The sequence below is a fragment of the Canis lupus genome, chromosome 2, assembly GCF_048164855.1.
Source record: "Canis lupus baileyi chromosome 2, mCanLup2.hap1, whole genome shotgun sequence".
NCBI classification, from domain to species: domain Eukaryota; kingdom Metazoa; phylum Chordata; class Mammalia; order Carnivora; family Canidae; genus Canis; species Canis lupus.
The window spans coordinates 85094546-85120953 of NC_132839.1; the positions used below are offsets into that span (position 1 = coordinate 85094546).

Here is a 26408-nt window from a genome sequence, read left to right on the forward strand (position 1 = left end):
ATTGCTCCATTTTTGATATTATAAATCAAGACACACAACTGAGATTCTGACCACGTTTCTACCTTTCTAGTTCACACATTCTGCTCCTTCCACTTGTCTGTTCCACTCTCTACCCCAAGCTCAAGCACCTTACTCTACTGATCAGCCCTTCTGTTGCCTTTATGTTCATCTTCTATTTCCCAACAGCATTTAAAAATCAATGCTGAAACAATAAACCTAAAAAACAAATGGATAAACAGCAGCAGCAACAAAAAACCCTCTTCTAGCCTCAGACTGTTACCTCTCTTCCCTTTTATGAAGAATTTTATCTGTTACTTTCTCCACTACTTCATCTTAACTCATTCATCAAAGAAAAGTGTAAAGTGCTCACATAGTGTTGCAACTGTTCTCAACAAAGTCACAATCTACTTCCTTGTTGCTAAATTCAACAGATGGCTGATTCTTTCCCTGACATTTGACCAGCACCTGACATTGATTATTACTGTGTCCTTCCCTTGACTTCTCTAAACACATTCACACACTGGCCTGCTTTTATACAACAAAATAAAGACAAATAATATAAGTGATCTCCTCAAATTAGGCAGGAAAGAGTTTGGCAAAATTTTAGCAGCCACTGATTTAAAAGAAAAATCATTCTTAGTAGAATAGGAATAAAATTAATTTCCTTAACTTAAAAGCAATCTACCAAAAACACAAAAATATATATATTTCATGGTGAAATATTGGGAGCATTCTCTTTAATAGCAATTGTTATTGCCTGCAATCACCACTTTTACTCAATATTTTACTGGAAGTCTTATTAGCCCAGAAAAAAGATAGGGGGAGGCATACGGACTGAAAAGGAAAAACAACTTTTTATTATTACACACACAAACACACACACACACACACAAATCCAAAAGATTCTTACAAGAATTCAGTATTTCTACATGTAAGATCAGCTTAGAAAAGTCAATAGCAGTTCCCTTTACATTGGCAACAAAGCAATTTGAAGCATAATTTTTTTTAAAGAAAGTTAACATGTTAACTACAGAAACAATCCTATGCGGTATCCAGAAATTTATCTTTTTTAAAAAAAATGTGCAAGAATTGAACAAAGAAAAAAAAATTTTTTAAGATTTTATTTATTTATTCATGAGAGACACAGAGAGAGAGGCAGAGACAGAGGCAGGGGGAGAAGCAGGCTCCATGCAGGGAGCCTGATGTGGGACTCGATCATGCCCTGAGCCAAAGGCAGAAGATGCTCAACCACTGAGCCACCCAGGTGTCCCAGTACAAAGAAAAATTTAAATGTTACTTAAAGACATAGAAGCAGATCCGAATAAATGAAATTGATGAATAATAATGCTTCCCAAAAACATGAATAAATTCAAAGAAATTCCAGTAAAAACTCAATGGAGCTTCTCATGGAATTTCATAAACTAATCCTAAAATTCTAATTGGCCAAGAATAGCAATTCTGAATTTGAATAATAAGGAAGATTTAGGCCTTTCAAACCTCAACAGTTACAACAAAACTATAAATAGCAACTAAAGCAGAATGGAACCAATGGAACAGGACAGAGTGCCTGGAAGCACCTGTGCACCAATGTAGAGACAGGGGATTACAAACCGGCAGGGACAGAGCGGGAATGAGGCTGGGACAACTGCTTATCCATACATCAGGAGATATATTTAGAGTCCTATCTCACAACAGGAACAAAAATAACTTCCAGGTAGATTAAAAGACTAAGGGATTAAAGCAAATCTAAAATGCTTTTAGGAGAGCAAACAACAATCTATCATCTTCTGAAAAATACATAAAAAACAAAAATCAGATCCATAAATTTGTCATTAGAAATGTTTTTTCAAAAACCCGTATGATTAAAAAAGAAAACAAATAACATAGTTCAGTAAAAAAAGAAGTCAAAGCCTGGTAAAAGCTATCTGCAAGCATCAAATAACCAGAAAATATTTTTAAAACTCTCTCAGATCAGTAAGGAATCTTGCGAGAGATTCCACAGTAGGAACAAGCAACTCAGAGAGAAAGAAATCTGAATGACAAACACCAGTAGATGAACTGGAACTCAATCTCAGTATCATCAAGGAAACAAAAATTTTAATAACCCTATGGTATCATATCACACCCATTCAAGTGACAAAACAAATAAATAAGATCATTCCAAGTACTGGTGAGGATACGGACAGATAAGCACTCCTACCAATGGTGGGTGTATGGGGGACAGAACCCTTTTGAGAGCACCCTGCAATCACCAGTAACAGCTGCCCTCCCAACACCATTTTCTAGGTGTCCACCCAGAGAAACTCTCAAAAATTATGCATAAAGAGATAAAGGTAAGATAAGGACGCTCACTGCAGTACTGTCTGTAAAGGCACAAAAAGTACAAAGAACCTCTTTCGATAGAAAAATGGATTAATAAACTAGTTTATTATTATAATGAATAAATAGATACACTGTGGTTAACTCATACTAAACCATTACAGTGAATTTAATGAAGCTGTATATGAACACAGAAAATTTAATATACTTGCAAGCAAAAAGAGTTGTAAAACATTACCTACAATTTGATAACAGTAATGTAAATTTTTAAACAATTATGTCTATTGTTTATAGATACATCTGCAAGTAAATAAGTACAACAGGCTTTAGAGTGATATACAACTTCAGAAGAGTAGAAGAGGGATGCCATGTGGTTTAGCTATATGTATAACAGTTTATGTCAGAAAAAGGGATGAATAGAGCAAAATGTTAAAATTTGTTTATCTTTGTAATAGGTGAACATTTTATTTTCAGTGCTTTTAAGTACACCTGAAGGAATTTATAATAAGGAATTTTATTTTATTTTAAAGATTTTATTTATCCACGAGAGCCCAGAGAGAGGCACTGACATAGGTAGAGGGAGAAACAGGCTTCTTGTACGAAGCCTGATGCGGGACTCGATCCCAGGACCCTGGGATTACAACTTGAACCAAAGGCAGACAGTCAAGCATTGAGCCACCCAGGCGTCCCTGTAATAAGGAATTTTAAATAAATTTCTACCACATTCCCACTATGAATATTTAGCACATACTATAAAAGCAATAGGAAAAAACTATCATCTCTTCTACCACAAAGAGCTAACCTTTGATAATATTTTGTCTGTCCTTTTTCTTTACACATCATTAAATACAGACAATATTACTCTGTATATAGTTTTACAATCTTTTACTTTCCTCTTACCATACCAAGGGCATGTTTCCTTGTCACTATTCCACACTTACACAATTCACACATACCCATGGTACAAATTTAAAACTTCTCAGAGGCAAGATTAATAAAGAGGCCTTTATCGTACCCTAGACTCTAGTCCAACTGCCAAGAGTTTCTTATTTATCAGGTCTAGAAATCATGCTTTCATACTAAGCAGAGTGGAGTATCACTGTTATGCCACTGGGTGGAGGCAGAGCTCTCAAATTGTAATCTTTGGCAGCAGTTATTTTTCAGATAACAAATTTCATCACTGAATTTCTAAATCATCATACTAAATTTAAAATCAACTCCTATACTGCTTTCACATTTCAAATTCCTCTGTATATCACAATCACTGAAAACTTAAGATAATTATTGACACACAGACATTTTGCCCTATCAAGAACTTAAAAAAAAAAAAAAAAAAGGCAGCAACAGGAAAAAAAACTAGTTAACTTTAGGGAATACATTATTATGCATACTTCTGATACAGAATAATTATGAATTCTAAGGAGGAACCGTGACTATAAAAAGTTACAGTTTTCAAACAAACCCATACACTTATGAATCAGTGTTGCATCTGGCAAGCTTAAGGGCATATAATTCAAATAAACACAAGCTGACAACATTCGAACAGCAGACCTGGCCCAGATCTACATACAACGTTGCATCTGTAACTATTTTGCATCATAGGACAAGTAAGATGAGTAAAGTCACACATTCCAGGATTCACTGCATTTATAATCTCCTTTCTTCCCTACTGTTTTAAAAGTTTAGTGTGCCTACCCAACTGACGTGCATCATCTGTCTGTCCTTAAACCAGAAAATTAAGGCCACAGAAATGAACACAAGGGCATAGTCATTTACTATTTATTTGCAAATTTAGGGCTTTACTTCATGAAACTGTTCTAATAATTAGAACCCTCTGTCAATCATAATGTCAGGAAAAAGGTAACAATTGGATTAAAAACATTCAAACTGGAAAATGTTTATATATCACGATTTGTCTTAAAACTAAAATCTCTAAGTTTTCAACCCATCAAAGATTAAACTCTGCTTTTCATTCTTTGGAATCTTGTTGTACCTACAGTTTCAAAAAGGTCACACAGATTGGGAAAGTGCATCAGTCAGGCAATAACAAAGATGAAAAGTTTTTCAAAGAATTTCTAATATAAGAATATACCATTTTAAATTCAAACTGTCTATAATTTTGCAAAAAGTCCAAATACTAATAAATTCTAAAAATAATTAAAATCTAAAACACTTAAATTTTACCTTCCTACCAAAATGTATTCCTTACAATGTAAAAACTCAAAGAATACAGCATAACAAGGCTATATATGAAATTTGTATACCTGTTAAAACTACCTTTGGGAGGAGCTCCACTTTCTAGCAATGAAAAAATGTTTTTGTAAACATAAGCACAGTTTCATGAGTTAAAATACAGCAAGATAATGGTCTTTCAATAAGAGGACAGAACTGGAAAAGCAAAACAAAACAAAACAAAACAAAACAAAACACCATGCCTATTGGGAATGGCAACTCAATTTCAAATAAAAGACTGACACAAAGTCACACAGTTGGTTAGTCAGTGGCACCAAGATCTTCTCCTAATTTTTACTTTCTACTATAGATTAAGCTGCCATTTGAAAGGATATTTACCCTCAAAGTTCAGCACTTTGTTCCTACAATATTTAGCAGGTAGGAAGCATGACTATATGTGTGTGTGTTTGTATGTATAGAGACACACACCTGATATATTATTCTCTCACATGGTAAAGACAAATTATTAACCACAAAAGGAAAAAAGACAAAAAGAAGAAAGAGCAAAATTTTTATCATAGATTTCAAAGTCAATGATTCATAAAAGGCAAGGTAGAAAGTTACCTTAAAAACTGTACCAACTCTGTTTTTTGGACTCCCAACTTACCAGGAAACTGTGACACTATTGGGGGCGTATCTTCATCTAAATCATCAACTCCTCCAGCAATTGGATAGGGTGGAATGGAGACTCTGGGCATCACCACCCAACTGTGATCAGAATATAGGGAAGAGGTCAAGCTGGGGAGTCCCGAGTTGTGGGCTATCTGAAAGCCACAGATCTTCTCAATCTGCTGCCAGCGAAAAAGTCGTTCTCGTAAACAAGTTGTCAGTTCAGAGAGTGCTTTCCTAAAAAAGCCAAGGTAGGAATTACTTGTTGCGTCAAAGAATCTTCAATATGGCACTAAAACAGGTAACTACGTGAACATACGGAGGCAATAAACTAATTGCAAGAAGGAATCACTCCTCTTTAAAATTAGTATAGATTATGGAATTACAAAAGCTTAACTGATAAAGTAATATATGAACTCTTTGTAAATTACACATTTCAACATAATACAGATAAACACATAGCTAAAATAACATTCTTACTTTGCTTCCAGAATTTTGTGATCTACCTCATCAAGGGAGGAGCTATGTGCAACATGCAGAGTCCCAAAGACTGTGCTTCTTTTCTTTTTAATTTTCTCTGCCTAGAAACCCAAGGAGAGAAAAAATAAGGGTAGGTTTGGAAAAAAAATACACACATATTAATGAAGTTTGTTCTGAATATATTAATAATCAGAAAATCAGTAGAGAATTATATTAGCCAAAATAAAGCCCTAATTTCCAAAAAAAGAAAACAGATGAGGAAGAAAGCATGCTTTCCTAAGCCAATCAACAAAATTCAAAACTTTGTTCTGGAGAATTTTTCTCTTATTTTGATGGTTCAGAAAGACCTCAATCTTCCATTAACTAACAAAATAACATTAATCATATCCTACTGCAATGAAGTGTTAGTGAGTGAACTGAGGTTTTTTTTTTTTTTTTTTTTTTTTGCTGGAAATCAGATTAAAACTTAATCTCATTTCACACAATTTAATAAGAGTCAGACATTAATTTCTAGTAACTACTAACCTGAATCAGATATGAAGCAGCAACCTAGAGGAGAAAAGCTCTGTATAAAACATTTATGATAATGATAACAGGGATGATTTTTAAATGACACTAAGGTCATTCTGAAAGGTATATACTTGTGTAAATAAACTAATTTTACTCTACGGCCTATGACTACGAGAGTCAATTTACGAAGTAAGTTCCAATTCACAAAAAGAAGCTACAATAATAAAATTTTTATTCAGATCTTTGTATCCCGATTGGTTAATCGCTTCAAAAATTTATTAAGTTTCGAAATATAATAGAGTACCTCATCCTTAGCAATAGCTAATTGCATTTCAGCATTTTGTCTTTTAATATTGTAGTACTGTACTTCTACTTCATGTGTTAACTGAAGCCATTTTTGAAGTGCATCTGGAACAGACCAGCTGCTTCTGAGTTCAAATTCTTTTTCAGCCTTTTTTAGAGCCATTCGAACCTGGAAGAGAGGGAGGAAGGGAAAGAGGAGGGGGAGAAAGGAACAGAAGGGATGAGAAAAGAAAGAGGAAGAGAAGGTGGGGGGAAGTTGGGAGACGGAGAGAGAAAAAGAAATTTGTTTTTTTAAAAAATATTTAAATAAAGATGCATTTTAAGAAATTAAGATTTTTACCAAAATTAAGAGAAAAGCCAAGTTTAGTTATACTCTACATAAACATTTTTTTTTAAATCACAAAGTCTAAAAACAATGTATTTCTAACATTAAAACTAGAGCTGAAGTTTTTAAGTGCATCTTAACTCACTAAGCAAAGCTGTGAAGCCAAAGGGTAGAAAGGGCTTGCATGGATCTTAAGTTGCATTATTTAGTTTTTATATTTTATAACAGCTAGATTCTATGGACAGAAGAAAATTCCAAGCACATACAAACTGAAACTGGTTACATTCTTCTCATTATGTATTTTTTGTTTATGGAGTAGAATATAAAGAAGTATCCAAAATATGATGAATGCCTGTCCTACTATTCTGTCCAATGTTCCCAGGAGACACCACTGTATGCCATTTTAACTATATATTCACTTTTTAACATAATGATACCATATTTTGAAGGTTTTCATGACATCTTCTTTATGGTTAGTTATTTCTCACTTTATAAGCATATCTATCTGTTACAGTCCGTTTCACCCACTTCTACTCAATTCACTGCTTCTAACATACCAGAAAGTGGATAAATCAGCATTTGCAGACCAAGTGTAAATTTCAAGAAAATAGATTCTGAGTGAGACTCTACTTGATTTTTCCATGAGAAACTATGCATGGGCTTCAGTGTCAGGAGGTCAAAGTCTTCCTTCAAGCTGCCCTTTAGGGGAGCCAGACAATAAATAGTTAGAAAACTAAAATGCTCAGCGCATCCGTTGGTATTAAACTGTACGGGAAAAAAACTCTTAAAGAAAACTTAACACAGAAAGAAGAGACAATTCATTCTTGATATGATTCACTTAAAAACTAGCAAGAGCTCAAGCTAAAGATGTGTAAAGGTACATGATGGAACATAAGGAATTGTGAATACCACACTCAACACCTTCAGACAAAGTCACAATGAACTGTGGAGCATCCTGCCTCTGGAGCACTATACCTACAAATTATTTTCCTCAAAGCTATGTAAGGTAACTAATAACTCCACTCCTAAACTTAATGTGAAGAAATGTTTGACCTGAACAAACACAATTTACTTAAATAAACGTTACTGTATGCCAGAATAAACTAGGAGTACTATACACAAGTTTCTTCTGATAAACAGAACAGCTGTCAGTGCAGAAAGAAAATTATGTAGAGAAGTATTTTTTTAAACTCCAAAATTAGGGAATAAAAATCAGAATGGAACAATAAGTACAGACTTTACAAGTAAGGGTAAGATAGCACTTACTCCACTTACTGAAAACAAATCCTAAACAACATGTGCCCGACACATCTCACTGTGCAATGCGCTTGGGACAATACTGTGTTTAGTAAAATGGCTGGCTAAGCTGTGTGGTGTCCCAGCTAATCTTTCAGGAAGAGAGAATCTGCGGTCAGGTCCTGTGACATGGAGCTCCATATAACACTACAAAGTGTAAGTCAGCAGGCCCTCTTTCTCACAAGATTTTAAAGCTGAAATTGCTATACAGTTCTCATTGCCGAGGAAGTACACAGAGGACCTATTTCAAAATGAGGCCAAACAATGTTTCCCTTGACTGTCAAACAATGTTTCAAAATTTTGGAAATCCTGACCTTCCAATAATAGCAACTATTTTAGCTATTTTCCCTGCTACTATTCCTAAGTTAATCATTTACCTAAATTCCAATCTTTAATTTGAATTCCATTGTTATTTACAGGGGTATGGGTACAGAAAAAAAAAAGAGTAATTAAATAAAACTTTTACAAATGATGAATTATTAAATTGTTTACAAATACAGTGATTACTTACACAATTATTGTATCTCAGGAATAAAACAGCAATATGTAAAAACACGATATCACGGAAAGAAACACCCTATATCTGAAAATATAGCTCTAGACCCAATTTCCTGATTATTACCCTTATGACCTTCAGCAAGTTCTGTATTCTCTGATCTGAGATTTCTTGTCACTACAACTATGACTTGTCCTGACTCTGGTCTTCTCAAAACTTTAAGAACAAAGTAATTTATGTGAAAAGTATTTAAACCACACAAAATATGAAGTGGTACTATTATTGACCCCAAAGTTTTTGCTTTGGGGAAAAATAGCACCACTATATGATATGATATATGTGCCAGACACTCGTGACTTATAATTCTGAGAAGTTCATTACCTCCCAGACAAGATCCAGTAATACCTAAAACTATATGGGACTGAGATTATATGATATTATCCATAAATAAACATTTCAGTGAAATCTACTTCTATAAACAAAACTTTTAATAGCAGTATGGGAAAACGTGGACTTTGGAATAAGACACATGAAATTTTGCCTTTGCCATGTAAGAGCTGTGTGACTTCAGGCAACTTATTTAACCTCTCCACACAAGGCATCTGCAAAGGGGGATAACATCTATTTATCGTGAGGATTAAACTTTATGAGCAAACCACCTGTAATGTGCATGGCATAGATTTCTGGCACATAGTATGTAATCGTAATACTGTGTTCCCCACTACTATGATCATGTAGGATAGAGTTCCTTTAAATACTCTCCCTTAAACCACCCCCTTACTGACTCAGGATCTCATTAACATTATTACATCTGTACTGGGACATATCATGGTGAGCCTAAGGTCTACTGAGGTATGCAATGCCTCTCTGCCAAAAACTTCAAATCCGAATACTCGTGATGTGTGTGTCTACTTTTGTAGGGTGCCTTCTCCCTCACTATGAGGCAGTCACCAATAAAATATTACTATCTGTGCACCACTGCTTCTTGCTCATGTACTCTTACCTGTAAGGTACAGAAAAATAGCTAACAAGCTTTTTAGTTTAGTGCTGGGAACAAGCCAAGAGATAAAAGTCTTGGTGGGAAAAGGCAGTGAGTTCCCACAGACATAAAAGGTGTAATATCTAATTCTTGGACACAGTATAATTTTGGCAAAGCCTTTTTCTTTCTTTTCTATTTTTTTTTCTTTTTGTTAACTCCTTGGTTCTGTATTACATTCTGTACAGATAAGGTTTGTCAGGTAAATAGGACCTGACCATAAAATACGTATGGGAGTTAACCTAAGAGAACAAACTCCTTACAGGGAAAAGACCCAATGAAAAGATGCCTGGGGAATGAGGGAAACAATAGCTAGCCGTTAATAAAAGAGATGGCTGTGTTCAGGCAGACATCCTACCAAAAATGATAATCCTGAAAGAAACAATAATGCACACTGAACATTTTCTCATGAGTTGAAACTGAAACTCATTCGTCACATAATTCATATTCCTTATTTAGCATCTGGCTGAGAAGGCAGCAGTGCACAAAGCAGAGTGGGAGGCAGAGCTCCGAGGCTCTTGGCCTTGCTCTTCAATTGGGGCACTCTCTGAGTTTGGGCAAGCCTTCTCACCCGCAGTTTATCACCAAAGAAAGGGTCAAAGTCAGAAGAAGGAGATGAGACTACAGAAACAGAGGTTGGAGTGACGTGTTTTGAGGATGAAGGAAGGGGCCATGAGCCAAGAAATGCAGGCAGCCTCTGGAAGCTGGAAAAAGCAAGGAAACAGATCCTCCCTAGAGCCTCCAGAGGAATGTAGCCCTGTGAACCTATTTTAAACTCTGTCTTAAGAACTGTAAGATAATAAATGTGTGTTGTTTTAAGCCACTAAATTAGGAGGAAGTTTTTATAGGAAGAATACAAGACCAAACAATCTACCTATAATTAAACTCTGCTGGACCCCTCCCCCCCTGCCCTTGCCTGAAGGCTGACATTCCATCTTGAGCAAAAGTATGATAACAGGAGATCCTGGAAAAGTACCTGTAGACGACTTCAGAGTTTTTAGCAGATTATGTTCTAAAGCCATTTAATGGGATTCAAATGGATGTATAATAGAGATTCTCTACCTTTGCAGAGAAGTTTTAACATTAGATATACTTTAATAGGTTATGGTTGGAAACTGAAACATACCACAGATGTTAAATAAACACCTTAAGTTCACTGGAGATAATTAACATGGCCTGGGATAAGATTTCATGAGTTGGTGAACACAACGGTAACCTTATTTTTAAATTATTACTTTGTCATTTTACTATATGGGCTTTGAGCTATGCTAACAACAGAACAAATAATTCTTTTATTAACTAAGGAAGAATACACAATGCCACTAAATGTAGAAGCCTAAACAAAAACAAACAAAAACTCCTTAGAGTGGCGCTACAAATGCCCTAACAAATACTTTTTTTAGAACATAAATACCTGTTCCAATTCCTGCTCTGCGTATTGACGTCTACTCAGTTCACATTCAGCTCCTTCCCTTAGCTCTCTGAGCCGACAGGCCTCTTCTTTTGCATAATTGATTTCATCCATCATTTTGCGCTCTAGATTTTGCTTTTCTACAGCAACATTCCTGTTTTCTTCCTGTGCCTTTTCAAGCCTTACAGAATGATAAAAAAAAAAAAAAATGAAAATTCTTCACCAAAATTTCCAGTTTTATTTTTTTTAATGAAGAATAAATACATATCAAGCAGTAGAATACATGTTTCTTTTTTTCTTTTTTTTTTTTAATTTTTTATTTATTTATGATAGTCATAGACAGAGAGAGAGGCAGAAACACAGGCAGAGGGAGAAGCAGGCTCCATGCACCGGGAGCCCGATGTGGGATTCGATCCCGGGTCTCCAGGATCGCGCCCTGGGCCAAAGGCAGGCGCCAAACCGCTGCGCCACCTAGGGATCCCGAATACATGTTTCAATCCAAAATCACAGTATTTTCTTAATCTTACATTTGAATACCAAAAATAGCAGGTGGCCCACTATACAGCTATATGGGTAATCTTGAGCTCAAAACACAGTGACAGCAGGGAATCACTCTTCAACAGAGACTTTTAAGAAATTCATTGTTATCTACATCATGCTAAAAATAAAATTCAACTACATATATCATTCCACCTATAGTAATTTTCACTAATCTGCCCATTTATTCCCTAGTGCATACCCTTAATATAAATCTGCAACAAGAATATAACTTTTCTAAAAAAAAAAAAAGTGTACATGCATTAGTGATGTGTGTGACCAACTAAATACCAGTGTATAAGCCCATGCCCATATTTCATTTTCACGAATTATGTTTGCTGCATAAATAAGACTTGTAGCTTTTTAAACTTACCTCTCTTGTAAGTCCATTAGACTTTGCTCTGCAGTTTGTAGACTCTCTAAGTCTTTCATCATTTTTGCAACATGTTCTTTTGATGTCTTATTCTGTGTGTACGCAAACCAGCACCCTCCAACACCAATTACTATAGAAACTGTGAGAATAAAATCCTTCATCCAGTTATGAGGTGGGCCTATGAGGAAAGTTATAGATAATTAATCTTTGAGTATAACAAAATCTTGATACACAGAGGCATTTTTTTAAAGTAGTAGGTATCTGAAAACAAATGTGAAAATGTCCCTTCCATAAACAAGCTCTAGCCTTTTAAAAATCCTTTCTTCAAATAATCAAAGTGCTTATTTATTACAACACCCTGATACCCTAGACCTACCAGAGGGCACAGATAAACGCACAAGGATGTACCACTGCCGCTGGTACAGGAAATAGTGAGAGAAGTCCTGGGGAGCCGTGAAAAAGCAACGGCATCTCCAATCATGTCCTCTGTGGGATGAAAGGAGGCATAAAAAGTACCAACACTATCATCCCAACTGCTTTCCTTCAGCCAAGTTAGGGAACTGTCATGCTTTGATATATACAATGGAAGCCTAATCATTCACCAAAAGAGCATCTTCCCCAAGCAAGTAGTCATGTAACTAAGATTAGTCAACGATTTTCAACTGAGGGCAATATCCCCCTTACCGTGGGCATTTGACTATTTTTGCTTGTCACAGTTGGGAGGGTAGAAAGTGGATGGGAGAGTTGTTACTGGTGTCTAGTGGGTAGAGGCCAGGGATGTTGTTAAATAGCCAATGATGCATAAGACAATCACTATCCAGCCCTGCTTCTGCCAGTAATCAAGGATTATCCAGCAATTATCTAGCCTAAAATGTAAAGTGCCAAGGTTGAGAAAGCAGGAGTTAAATGATCATAACAAGTAGTGTTTTAGGGGGTTATTTGCCAGAGATAGCCAGGTTACTAGAAGAAAAGAACAGATCACCTTCTCTACCCCTAGGCATGTCAGTAATTTCCAGCACTGTTTCTAAAGTAAGGAGTAAGGAGCCAGGCAGGGCCTAGTGTCTTCAGTGATACCAAACACAGAAATCACTAGTCAAATAATTTTAGTTTATCCTTGACTCTTAATAATACACACTAATCTTCAGAGGGCTCTCTGGAAGGATACACAAAGATAACTAACACAGTATAATGTATTAGTTGTTCCAAAGAGACATAGTTTACAGTGGGAAACTACCTAACTGCCCAGGCCTCCAGCAGGAAGACATGCGGCACGTGTGATGAAATAAGGAGCTCTCCAGACATGACAAGATCCTGCCTTACTCGGGTTCCTATATGTTTACACAGTGTGATAAACAACATGCTCTAGGCCAGAGACCCTCGGGGCTGCATATTTCCAGAGCACACACCTACAGTGAAACAGATGTACTGCAGAAGGCTAAAGGCTCAAAAGGGTTTATTTTTATTTCTGCTTCAGACTGAGGAATTTAGCTCAAGTTCTAGTTCAAATGAGCCCTGTTCAGGCCAAAATATAATCACCAGGCTAAACTCTATAATTACCACAAAGTGAAAAGGATTTCAGTGAAAACTCCTTTCAAATGTATCTCTGTTCATTTGACAATGTTTGTTATAAATCTAATGCCCGTGTTCCCACTGCAGGGCTTATTCATTCAAATAATAATTCTAAAACAAACACATTAAAAAGGTAATGCATCATTAACTTCTTTACTAGTTTGTCTATTAAAATATTTGTTTCTAACAGTCTTTGAGACTAGTTTGGTTTCTTTTCAAATGATAATATAATACTGTTTTGGCTTAGAGGGTGGTTTGTTCCTGAATTAATAAAATATAAATATCCCTGACCAAGTTGCATAGAGAGGCAAGTTATCAAGCTAAATTCCTATTTTCACCAATCATTCCCAAGAAAAAATCAGAATCTCATGGAAGACAACCCCCAAGAGGGATTCAGTAGGAAACTCAGGGTGTCATCTGTGTGGAATGGCTGGCATTTCAGGAGGGTTGTGCTTCCTAGGGTTTGTAATTTCCAACAGTGCATTTCCACCACCTCTCACCAACAAGCAGAGTTCCAGCTGTTTCACCAGCTGTTCTCAGCCTGAGCCAAAAAAGAACCACCAGCACAGTCAGGGAATCCATCCAATAGCTCCAGGAACCCTTCTTCAGCAGGGCCACCCCCAAAACCCTATCACAGAAAGCTGCAAGTCTAACTCCAAAAATTGAGGTAAAATAAACATTAGTTTCCTAAGCTGTCATCTGTGGAAGCCATTTTTCTTGTATTAATTTTGTTATTCCTTTTTGGCTTCTGAAAAACAGAACATAATTCCTCCAAAATGTAATCTTAAAACACTTTCCTCCAAAGCTTTTTAGCATTTGAAATTAAATAAATATATTAAACTTTTCTGCAATAAGTGTTCTTGTCAAAAGTAAAGAAATACAAGCCTTATTTTTCTACAAATAGGACATAATTTCTCAAATGTTCTTCTTCAATACAATCAAATAACATTCTCCACCTTGTGCTTCTGTCAGGATAGTCTGTTACCATGTAAAATTTCAAGTGGATCTGTGCTTTTGATTTGGATCTAAAAAATCATTTTCCTGGTTATAAATGAAATCACTTCAGGATATATTACTCCATGCCATAGGAATGATTACATTGTACCATTTTTGAAAGGGATTCCTCAGTGAATATCTGGCTACAATAATATCAACATTAAAACTGTTACAAAGATCCAAAGTTTTAAATCTAGAAATTTGATTCTAAATTATCAACTGACATAGTTTTTACAATTTTTTACATCAGTAACCAGCTTGGAAATTTCACACTCCACATTTCAATGACCAAAAATCTCACCCTATACATTTTTTTAAGATACATTACATTGTCTTTATAGCTAATAAATAGTTTTTCTCTTAGTGTTCTTTCTTACTTTTTCCTTCTTTAAATAACAAATGTATGATCAGATTATTCTTTTACATCATACTCTGAGAGAGAATACTAACGTGTTAAAGGTCCAAACAAAACCACATCCAGTGCCTTCAGCTGAAGTTTTTGTCTGTGACTCCGATCACTGATTTTCAACTGGGAGCTCATAAATGAAGGTTCATGCACTGCTATCCTGTTCATTTAAAAAATACACACATATTAAATGAAAATATTTCTAGTATGTAAACTTAAATATTTTAACAATATATTTAATACTTTACATATTTGTGCTGACTGCTGTAAGAGCTCATCCCTGTGATTAAAGACTTTATTAACATGTATCAAAATCCTTCAGTGCAAACTCAGTTGTGCAAACACTCCGTATCAATTATTGTTATGTTGATGTTTTTGTTTTCTAGGGTTACTTTATGCCATAATTTACTAGGACACAGAAATTTATCAAACACAAAAGTATTTTACAACCATTAGTTACCGATGGCATTTTATTATCATTTCACAACAAACAAGAAAATTGTAAGTGATTTACTTAATATCAGTAGCAGACTTTAAAATAAAATACAGTTCTTCATTTGGATCATATCACTTTTCTTTAAAAGTATCTAAAAAACCTATACCTTTTACACTTTAATACGTAAGCTATTTAAAAATTAATTAAACAAATTCCACTGAAGTCGTAAGGGTAAGAAGTCATCATGGTTGGAAGAGAAAACCAAGGCATTTATTTAATAGGAAGTACTGAACCATTTCACCAGCAATGAAGAAACCGTATGTAGGGGGCCAAAAGGCACAACTGAAATAAGGAAATAAAATCACTGTGTCTTGAACTTCAAATCCAAGTCGCCCAGTTATTAACTAAGATTTCTTAATAACCAAATATGATGCCAATAAAGATACTATAACACAAAGTCTAATAATACTAGTAAAATTGTTAATAACAATGACAATAAAAACAAGCATGTACTATATGCCGGGTACTGTGTCAAGGGCTTTATCAAAATTCAAGAAAACCTCTAATATATATAAAATGCCCATTTCACAAATGAGGAAACTAATATAGGAAGAGACCGAGTAACTTGCCCAAGGTTGCATAAATACAGGTAGGGCAGGGATTCAAATCCAAATATGTATGTTCCAATGACTGTACTCTGAACCACTACATTTTATTTTGGAAGGTATCAGAACCTCTAAGAATGGAGAAGTTAAAAAAAACTCCTGTAACTGCTATAGGCTTTTATAAAACTTTATAAAGACCTTTCCCATCACAAAATGCCTTCCTTCATCTCGCAGGTACCTTTTGTGTATGCTCCAGTTACACCTTTAATGTGACACTTAACAAACTGCTTGAAGGCAATGCTATGTCTTGTCTCGGTATCCCCACACCTAGCATTACGCTTGGCAAAAGTAAATGCTTGATAAATGTTTGTATAATACATGGATGAATGCATGGATGGATGCATGAATGAATTAAGAGCAACAATATCAATAGACTAAATTTAAGAAAGACAATGAGATGTAGTAATAAAGGATACCAAATAACAGTTTTAAACAAAGTTCAGTATGAGCCCAGAGGTGGAAGTGATTCTACCTGAGTGGGTGAGGATGTCAGGGAAGTTCACACAGGTCTGAAAGGAATGAGGAGGCATGTGTCAGGCGAAGAGAGCCTTAGTTTAAGCTCTGGTAATAAGAATTTCAGAGTATAGAAAATCAGTAAAAGGCTTATGATAACCATGATAACTAACATAATATTAACATAATTTTGGCTACCTATTGCAGATGTGACAATATTTTAATGTCACAGAAAGGAAACATAATGAATTGTAGGCATGTGTACATCTGTAATGTGTAATACATTTTCTTATATATTCTTATAAATAGCTCTCATATCTACAGTTACCCTACAAAAAGTTCTGTAACTCACAGCATTACAGTTAATTGATAGTGCTCCTTTAAGTGGACTCTCTTAACTGCCATTACCATATAAAAGGGGCTTGATGAAAGGCATTCCAGTTTTCCTTTCTCCTCTACTCAAAAAGGTTCCAGTGGGCTTACCTGAAAGTTGAACTTCTGTATTTATAACCTGTCTTTCCTACTAACATGCTCACTGTTAAAAAACCAATCTTTATTGTGATGTTATTTTAACACTTCTAGAATTTGAGTTACTGCTGATAACCTTTACAACTAAAAGAAAAAAGTGGCTGTAACTTTTACTGCCAAAACACCAAGCAACCTATTTTATTTCATGTTGTTATATAAAGAGATTTCCCAAAAGACAACATAAAAATACTGAGTTCCTCATATTGAGGGTAACATATAACTCAAAAACTCCCAATCCCATTTTAATGCTCTACTATCCTGTTTTAACTTAGAAACTTATCATATTTAAAAGCAAAAACTGGGGGCACCTGGATGGCTCAATTAAGCATCCAACTCTAGATTTTGGCTCAGGTCATGATCTCAGGGATGTGGGATCGAGCCCCACGTCCAGCTCTGTGCTGAATGTAGAGCCTGCTTAAGATTCTCTCTCTGCCCCTCTCCCCACACTCCCACTTTTGTTCTCCAAAAAAATTAATTAAAGCAAAAACTGTATCTTATTTTTGTCTTCTTTCCACCATCTAGTTACACCATGAACATTAAAGATACTCAATACACACTTGTTGAATTCACTTTTATTCCCATAATTTCATCATTATGGTCATGTGCACAGTAAAATCAGAAATACTGATGTTGATACTCAGAACATATTTACAGGAGATACGGAAATTTTCAACTCCACCCAAAATCCAAAGTCCAAAGCAACAACAGCCACTTATTTAAAGTATTTATAGTACGTAAAATTGATTAGAAGAAATACAATAGGCACATCTCATCACATATAATAGTTAAACAATAATAAGGGATTACTCTTCTTTGATACAAGAAATATTTGAGAGAAGAATGGGAAATAAGCAATCTTCTAAGGGCCAGGTTCTGGCAGAACCACTGCCAATTTTAACATTTAGATCTTTAAAAAATAATGGGGTGTCTGGGTGGCTCAGAGGTTGTGATCCAGGGGTCCTGGGGTAGAACCCTGTGCCCAGAGTGGAGCTGGAGTTGAGTTGGGACCCTGCTCAGTGAAGAGTCTGCTTCTCCTTCTCTGTCTGCCCCTGTCACTGCTTGCGTTCTCTCTCTCTCAAATACATAAAATCTTTAAAAACAAAAACCTTTAAAAATTATTAGGTTTACTAATGGAAATTTATTTTTTATTTTTAAAGATTTTATTTATTTATTCATGAGAGACACAGAGGGAGAGAGAGAGGCAGAGACACAGGCAGAGGGAGAAGCAGGCTCCCTGCGGGGAGCCCAATGTGGGACTTGATCCCAGGTCTCCAGGATCACACCCTGGGCTGAAGGTGGCGCTAAACCGCTGAGCCACCTGGGCTGCCCACTAAAGGAGATTTAGAAAATAAAATTTAGAAAACTAGTAACAAATAATTCCAGAAATCTAAGGGATAAACTGGCTTCCCAGACTTTGGTATTGGGTTCAAGTGTTGAATTAGGCAAAATACTTAACTTCTCTGTGATTTGGGTTTTTTTTTTTTTAATCTGCAAAATGGGAATGATAATAATACATCTTAACATTAACCATGAAGCTTAAATGAGAAAATATAGAGTACTTCTACATAATATACATTTTAAAATTTTGCTATTATTTATATTTTGTTCATTACATTTTTTTTTTAGGGTTTAACTTACAGATGCTAATATTGAGTGGTTATTGTTATTAAAGGAATACAATTAAGGATCTGTACACTAACCCATTCAAACAGGTTTTTCATTAAAGGTGGATTCATATCAAATGAATATGTTTTTGTTATATTTACCACATGGTCAGAGGTTGGCCCTTTGATGTTATCTAAAAAGAATGCAGTTGGCCTATTGTCTAATTCCCAAAATCACTTTCTCTGGAAATAAATTTTAAAAAGACTGATTATTTAAACAAGAAAAATTAATTAAAACTTGCAAATTCAGGGAAGCCCGGGTGGCTCAGCGGTTTAGCGCCACCTTCGGCCCAGGGTGTGATCCTGGAGACCGGGATTGAGTCCTGAGTCGGGCTCCCTGCATGGAGCCTGCTTCTCCCTCTGCCTATGTCTCTGCCTCTCCCTCTCCCCTCCTTCTCTCTCTCTCTCTCTCTCTCTGTGTTTCTCATGAACAAATAGGTAAAATTAAAAAAAAAAAACTTGCAAATTCACACCTTAAAAAAATTAAAGAATAAATATATTTATAATATTTCCTTTGAGCCCTTAGCCACAGAGGTAACTTATGATTTGGCATTGAAAATAACATCTAGTATGTGATTCTCCTTGAGTGAAAAAAGACTCACCTGGGAAGCGTTGTTCCTTTGACATTATTGTCTCTAAAATTCTTCTCATATTGGGGTAGTTCAACAAATTCTATCAACCACTGAAGTGTGTCCTCAAGGGTCCAATTATGAACTGCAAGAAATAAAAGTGGAAGGCATATTTTAAACACATCTGCTTTTAAACTTACATAATTTACATATGTATTTATATACATATATATATACACACATTCACACATATATAAAATTACTATAACTTCAGAGGATGTTAAGTGAATTTTTAATTCAATTGACAATAAGTACTACAATGGTATTTGGCATTCCATCAGAAGCTGAAAACAATGGAGACATACCTCCTACAATTAAGAACTTACAATCTATGACAGAGAAAACATGAAAGAAAAAGAATACAAATTTAGCATGGTTAATTCTAAAATAAGCATTTATGTAAAATTCATTCAGGATGAAATAATTCATCATTTCCCTGGTTGTAGAAACACAGGACATGAATCTAACCATCATTCTTTCATTTAGTCATCCCATCCATGTAATACTGTAAACCTTCTGAGTATCAGGTACTATTCTAAACACTGGGACTATGGTAGTAAACAAGATACATAGTCTGTGCCCTTATGGGAGAGGAGGGAAAATTTACAAGATGAGGAAGAAAAGTATGAGGAATTTCAGACAGTAATCAGCTATTAAGAAAGAAAGGAAAGAGGTCAGGATAAGCCTCTGAGGCGCTATTATCTGAATTGAGAACCAAAATTTACAAGGAGCCAATACTGTGATGATCTGGGGAAAAAATATTCCAAACAAAAGGAAAAGCTAGTATAAAGGCCTTTCGATAGGATGAACTAGCCATGTTTGAAAGCGAGAAAGCAAGCAATCAGAGGGGCAGGTCATGACTTTTAAAAATTCTGGATATTTCCCTAATTTCAATAAGGAAGGTTGGGGGTAAATAATATTTTTAAATCTATGTATACTCTTCGATGTGAACAGACTGCAGGAGACAAAAATGAAAACAAAGAGCAATAAGAAGGCCATTCCTTTATATAGCTGTCCAAATAAGAGAGGTTAATGCCTTGGACTATTGTGTTAGCAGAGGATATGGTGACAAGTGGTCAGATTTAGAATATGTTCTGGGGATAATGCTGTTAGATGTGGTCATGAAAGAGATGGAGGTTGGTAGTTACAGGAAAGTTAAAAAAAAAAAAAAAAAAAAGTAGAAAGGAGGTACCATTAACTGTGATAGGAAAGACTGGGGAGGAACAGACTCCAGAGGCAAGTAGGAGCTGATGACATCAAAAGTTCTGTTTAAAAAAAAAAAAAAAAAAGTTCTGTTTTTAGATATTTAAGTGTAGATACACAGTCGCAGCCAATTACACAAGTCTGGAACTTAGGGAAGAGTGAGATCAGAAACAGGGTGTAACAATTTAGAGTCATCAGCATTTGGAGAGTCTTTAGACTGAATGAGATAACCCAGGACAACGGATTCTGGGAAAGGGGCCCTAAATTATGAAGAAAATGACCAGCTAGAACAACTCTTCTCTTGGACACTTATTTTGAATCGAGCCCGTTATAGTCACTTTTTCCTTTAAGCCGTATTTAAAAACAAACAAACCCCATGAAGCACTAAGATGAGAAACTAACAAGAGGACCAAGGTAGTTGGTAGCAGGACTGGATATGAACCCAGGCCAACTGACAGCAGGACACAACTATGTTACTCTGAAGGCAGCATGAATATTAAATAGCAGTAGAGATATAAACAAGCAGTTAAAGCCTGGAAGCAACTCAAGACATTTCTGCTTGAAGAGTATGAAGGGCAATGACAAGATCATATTTGACGAGATTATCCAAAGGAGAGGGTGCAGGTGATCTTAAAAACTTAAGAGCGTCATATTGTCTGCAATTAATTTGAGGGTTTGGGAACACAAAGTGCTTACAGGCCACAGGAAGGTCAAAGGAGACTGAAGAGAACAAGGGAGCGATAAAAAGCAAACCTGGGAATCCCTCTATGTATATACAAATCTGAGAAATATCTTTCCGACAAACGACAGAAAATTCTGAGTTCATTTTGCAAGCAACACCAATTTCTCACAATCTGCCTTTTTTTTCATTAAGTGCTCGTCGGAGGAAAAGCTTAAGTAAATCACAAATGAAAAATTAACTAGCAAAAATTCACTTAAAAATCACACATGGTAATTAATAATTTTATATTGAGACAAAGCTTTGACTATTTTAAAAATCTTCTCTCCTTCATGTGTTCCTGCCATAGGCTTGGACATGCGCCCGAGGCTGCTGTATCCATTTAGCCACATAACTTCTATTACCAGCCGAAAGTTCAGGCCCTCGGTGCTTTCCGATGAACTTAATATATTCAAAGTAGCCTTTTTTTCTCTTAAGTTTCTTCCCATTCAACATGAACTGCACTGAGAATTGCTTGTCTTGATTGCCAAGAAACCAACAGTGCAGCTGCACCTCACACACCCACACAAAAATCTCAGCCAAGGAAACAGGATAAGATTCTCTCTGTCATTTCTATGGCTGTTCAACTGATCAACAACTGAAGTCCCTGATCTCAAAACTCCAGCACATCAGAATATTCCCTCAGTTCCCAATGAGCCAGGAGAGAAAGGAAGAAAAATCAAATGAAAAAATATGTTATTTATTAAAGTGCCCAAATCCTAAGATTACTCTGTACATGGAACATCACAGTCGTTCTAAAGTAATTTTCTCTACAATGAATCTTTAAAACAACAAAATTCTAACAAAGAGCACACAGTTTGCTTTGAGAGGAGGTTCACTTCCTCCTGTGCCTTTGTGTTTCTTTGGTGATGCCTAGTAAATACTTTCACTTCTCATGACCAGGACTTGTAGTTTATATTTACTTTCTCTGCTCCAAATATACTAGTTGTCTTTCAATTCTTAGGAGAGATCATACTGTGTCCTTCCTCAGGGCCTTTGCATATGCTGTTTCCTCAACATGAGATTCTTTTCTCTGTTGCTCTGACTCATCTTTGTCTATTTACAGAGACTCCCTATCTCAGTTAAAACTTTAATTCCTCAAGGGAGGCTTCTCAAACATTGCTAATGGTCATAAAGCATTCTGTACTTTTTTAGGCATAGCACTTAATTATTATTAATTTGTATGATTATTATTTGAACACCTGTTTATTCCACTAATGCACACGTTTCTTGCTCATCATTCTATTCTTAGCATTTGGTACACAAAAGACATTCAACAAATTATCTGTTGGGTCCTCTTGAATAAATGAAGTAGAACATGTTTAATGGGCAGGTATTGTGAAAATCTAATCTCACACTTCAGTGAGGAAACCCAAATAAATAGAAATAGGAATTTATCCATGTAAGAAAACCCTGATGGCAAAGGAGTTACTCATTTAAGAACTACCTGGTTCCTTATCACCCGCCTCTCATTCCCTTTCACATGTGCTGTTGCTAAGTACCACTTCCACCAGAGGGCAGCCAGAGAAGGATACTGTATTTCTATAAAACCTAGACTTCCCATCTGCAAAGCTTTGGAAATGCTGATTTCTATACTGCTAATTTATATTCTTTCTGCTAGATATTGTGTGTCTGAATGATTTCTGACATTTATTCCAAAGGCTAGGAGAGAGAACTCTGGAATACAAAGAGACTGATTTTTGTCCCAGCTGTGCCATGGATTCACTAGGACATGACAGCCAGGTAATTAACTGTGACTCAGTTTCTTAACATACAGAATGATAAAATCAGGCTAGACCATCTTTTAAAATCCATTCAAATTCTGATTCTATTATAACAAACAAAAGTTGGTGTTTAAAATATTGCTAAACTGGTAGCCCAGAAGGTAGATTATTAAAATACTGATGGAGGAAAAGTAACTCTTAAAAGTTTCAGGACAGAAACAAAAACTGCTGCTAATGTTTATTATGTGTGTATTAAACTCCAGGAGATTTGCAAACATAATTTCAAATACTCATTGCAACAACCCTTTGAAATAGGAACCTTGATCACCCCACTGAACTTAAAAAGTCTATGAAGGTTCTTAGTAAGACATAATAGATTAGTGAGCGATCACACCAGGTTTCAGACCACGTTTATTTCTAGAGTTGTTAACCACTGTGTAATAAATTGCCTTTTTAGAGTCAGGTATGTGGTCGCAACAATCAAATTAAGCACAAGTACACAGTTTATTCTCTGGTCATACTTGCAGCCGTATCTACAGCTTTCTGAATGTGCCATATTCCCCCATGACGCTCCTTCAACCTGAAAGGGCTTCCTTCCCTTCTTCTTTCTTTACCAGGCATGTTTCTTTCTTAGCCTTTAAGACTCAGATCAGGAAGTCCCTCCCCCACGAAGTTTCCCCTATTCACCCATTTTCAGAATATAGTTGCTTTCCTCTGTGCCCCTGATCACATGTGCACATATCTGTCATAGGATGTATCACATACTCTCGTGTAATCGCCCAGGCCTGTCTTATCCCTTGGGTGAGGAGTTCTTACAAGGCAGGAATTCGTTTGTTGTTGTTGTTTAACCTAACAGTTACTGTTAACATCAAAAAGCCACATTCCTTTGATACAGGATTTTACATTATACACTTTCACATATATTCTCATTTAACCCCATAGCCACATTTAAGATCACTATTCTTGCTACAGTCTATATAGAGAACCTTGGTCCAAAGAGGCCAAGTAATTACACATGTCTATTAACTGAAAGAGCTAGAATTTGAGCCTTCTTCTTCAGAATGCAAGTTCACTGCCAATATAAGTGTCTCCTGATTTGGAATAGATCACTGTTTAAAACTTAAAACACATTTCTCTTAGAAACTAACCTTCATAATACTAATAGTAATACAAGAATTAAACATCATACATGAACAATCTGCCATATAATCGCATTAATGGATTTAGGATTCCACTAGAGACTTCACTGTGGTCTACTGAGGGCCTGGTAGTAACACAACAGCTCAAGGGAGCTATGCCAGTTCTTCATGGGGTGACTCCTGGGACTTGGAAAAACCCAAATGACAAGATTTCAAGGAGTCAGGGGATTCAGAGCTGGGGCAGGGCTCTAACACAAAGGAGGTGGTGGGGAACAGGAAAGAGTGGGGACAGGATGGTGAGTAGAACCAAATCTTCAGGAGATGAGTGGGTGTGGAGATGTAGGATGTGTGGGGGCACACGTTTATGGATTTTTCACAGGAACAGAGGCAAGATAAGGATTCTCCTTTTCATTATCCCTCCCCCTTGCAGTTCTCAACAGGGCTATTTCTGTAATATGGAATGAAGTTCCCGATTCCACACCAAAACAGTTTCCCTCTCTCCCCTTCCTCCTTGCAAGTGCCAGTCCCATCACCATGTAATTATTTTGGATCAGCACTTGAAAAATGATAACTGGACTTAAGAGGAGAAAAGCTTTCAGACAGCAGGAGGATGTGTAGTAATGGGGAGAATGACGAGATGGGAAGGGCTAGAAATAGCCAGCAACAGAGAGAGAAGCTAGCATTCCTGTGGCCACCCAGCTGAAGCAGCCTTCTAAAAGAAACACATGAATCATGCATAGGTACATCCTCATGTACAAACTGGTTATAAGTAGAAGAAACACTGCAACTGAAAGTGATCTCTCCCTCTCCTGTATTTCTATAATACTATTTCTACCATATAGCACGTTCTTTGTGTTGCCTTATTTTCTATCTGCTTAACTACATCTTACATCCCTACGTGCTATAAGCTTCCATAAGGCAGGAACTACACAGCCCAGGTTAGAGATGCCTTTTAAGTATTAGCTCTATGTATAACTGATGTTTTTCTTCCCTAAAGGCAAGAACCAAACCTGTTATGTTTTGTTTTTAATTGGGTCTACTGGCTATATCATACCTATAGTTGTACAAAAGACAAGAAAGGCTGTTTCCATGATATATTTCAAAGCAGCACTGGAGAATCTCTGACTCCAAATCAGAATCACAGAGACCTATAAAATACAAGAAGTTAGAAGGTGCCATTTTACAGTTGTGTGTTTGATAGAAGGATGAGATGAGAATCTCTGTGATTCCAGTCCACCCTGCCTTAAGCAAGTATGATATACACAAACCAGTGTGGAAGGTACACTTCAGAAGATTAAGATATACATATTTACTTGCTCCTTTCATCTATAAAAGGCATCTTATAAAACCGATGCACCCATGTACTTAGCCATATACTTGTATTAAGTTACAGGTCTAAAAATACAAAATAGCTTAGTGAAGTACCACCATATAAGTTTTCACCTGTTACATTTAATATAAGCACATGCTGTCCTAAAAACCTTCAAAGATAATTTGTGAAATCACCTAAAGACTGTGAGGAAAAAAACTGATTTCTAATTATAAGGCATTAGTGAGCACATAGAATATGTTAATAATAGCAGTAGCTAACATTATGTGAACACTTGGCAATTTCCAACAGCTAGGCTAAAGGGTTTACATGAAGTATTTCATGAAATTCTTTCAACAACCCTATGAAGTAGGTCTTACAGGTAATATTATAATCCTGATCCACAAATCAGGAAGCTAAGGCTCAGAGAGTATGAGTAACTTGCCTAAATTCACACAAGTAAGTAGTAGAGATAGGATTCAAAACTATGTCTATTGACTTCAAAGCCCCAACTTCTAACCATTACGCTCCTCTTCCTCTCCCTCCTCTGCATGATGAAAACATCTCAAAATATAGCTAAAGTCACCATCAACCATGTCAGAACTTGGATATAATACATTAGTTACATTTATTCTGTATTTCATGTCTTAATAGCTCTCCTACTATTTTTTAAAAACTGCAATATTCTAAATTTATGGTAAAAAACGCTTGTTGGGGCACCTGGGTGGCTGTTGGTTGAGCATCCAACTCCTGATTTCAGCTCAGGTAATGATCTCAGGGTTGTGAGATGGAGGTCTGTGTCAGGCTCTGTGCTGGGGGTGGAGTCTGCCTGCGATTCTCTCTTCCTACCCCTACCCCCCTCTCTCTCCCTCCCTTAAAAAAAAACAAAAACAAAAAACCATGAAACAAAACACACGCACACTTGTAATATTCTTAATGTTAAGAAAGCAAATGGCATAGCAGTTTCTTTTGGAAAACTAATATATTTTAGAAAAATCAACTTCTGATCTCATAATACAGTACCTTAGAGCTAAATACAGTA

General features: G+C 36.1%; 1 protein-coding gene across 5 annotated transcripts in view; it reads right to left on the bottom strand.

Annotated features, from left to right (window-relative positions):
• Positions 1–26408, bottom strand: part of STIM2 (stromal interaction molecule 2) — a 140611-nt gene that overhangs the window by 7984 nt on the left and 106219 nt on the right. For 4 of the 5 annotated variants that reach the window (XM_072808444.1, XM_072808454.1, XM_072808423.1 and 1 more), the window contains exons 4-11: positions 19247–19358; positions 14943–15058; positions 11928–12105; positions 11021–11198; positions 6455–6622; positions 6166–6189; positions 5641–5741; positions 5159–5397 (exon numbers count right to left, since the gene is read on the bottom strand). In XM_072808444.1, the coding sequence (XP_072664545.1) occupies positions 5159–5397; positions 5641–5741; positions 6166–6189; positions 6455–6622; positions 11021–11198; positions 11928–12105; positions 14943–15058; positions 19247–19358 (1116 nt within the window). The remainder of the gene's footprint in view (positions 1–5158; positions 5398–5640; positions 5742–6165; positions 6190–6454; positions 6623–11020; positions 11199–11927; positions 12106–14942; positions 15059–19246; positions 19359–26408) is intronic. The other variant, XM_072808434.1, reaches the window with a different exon arrangement.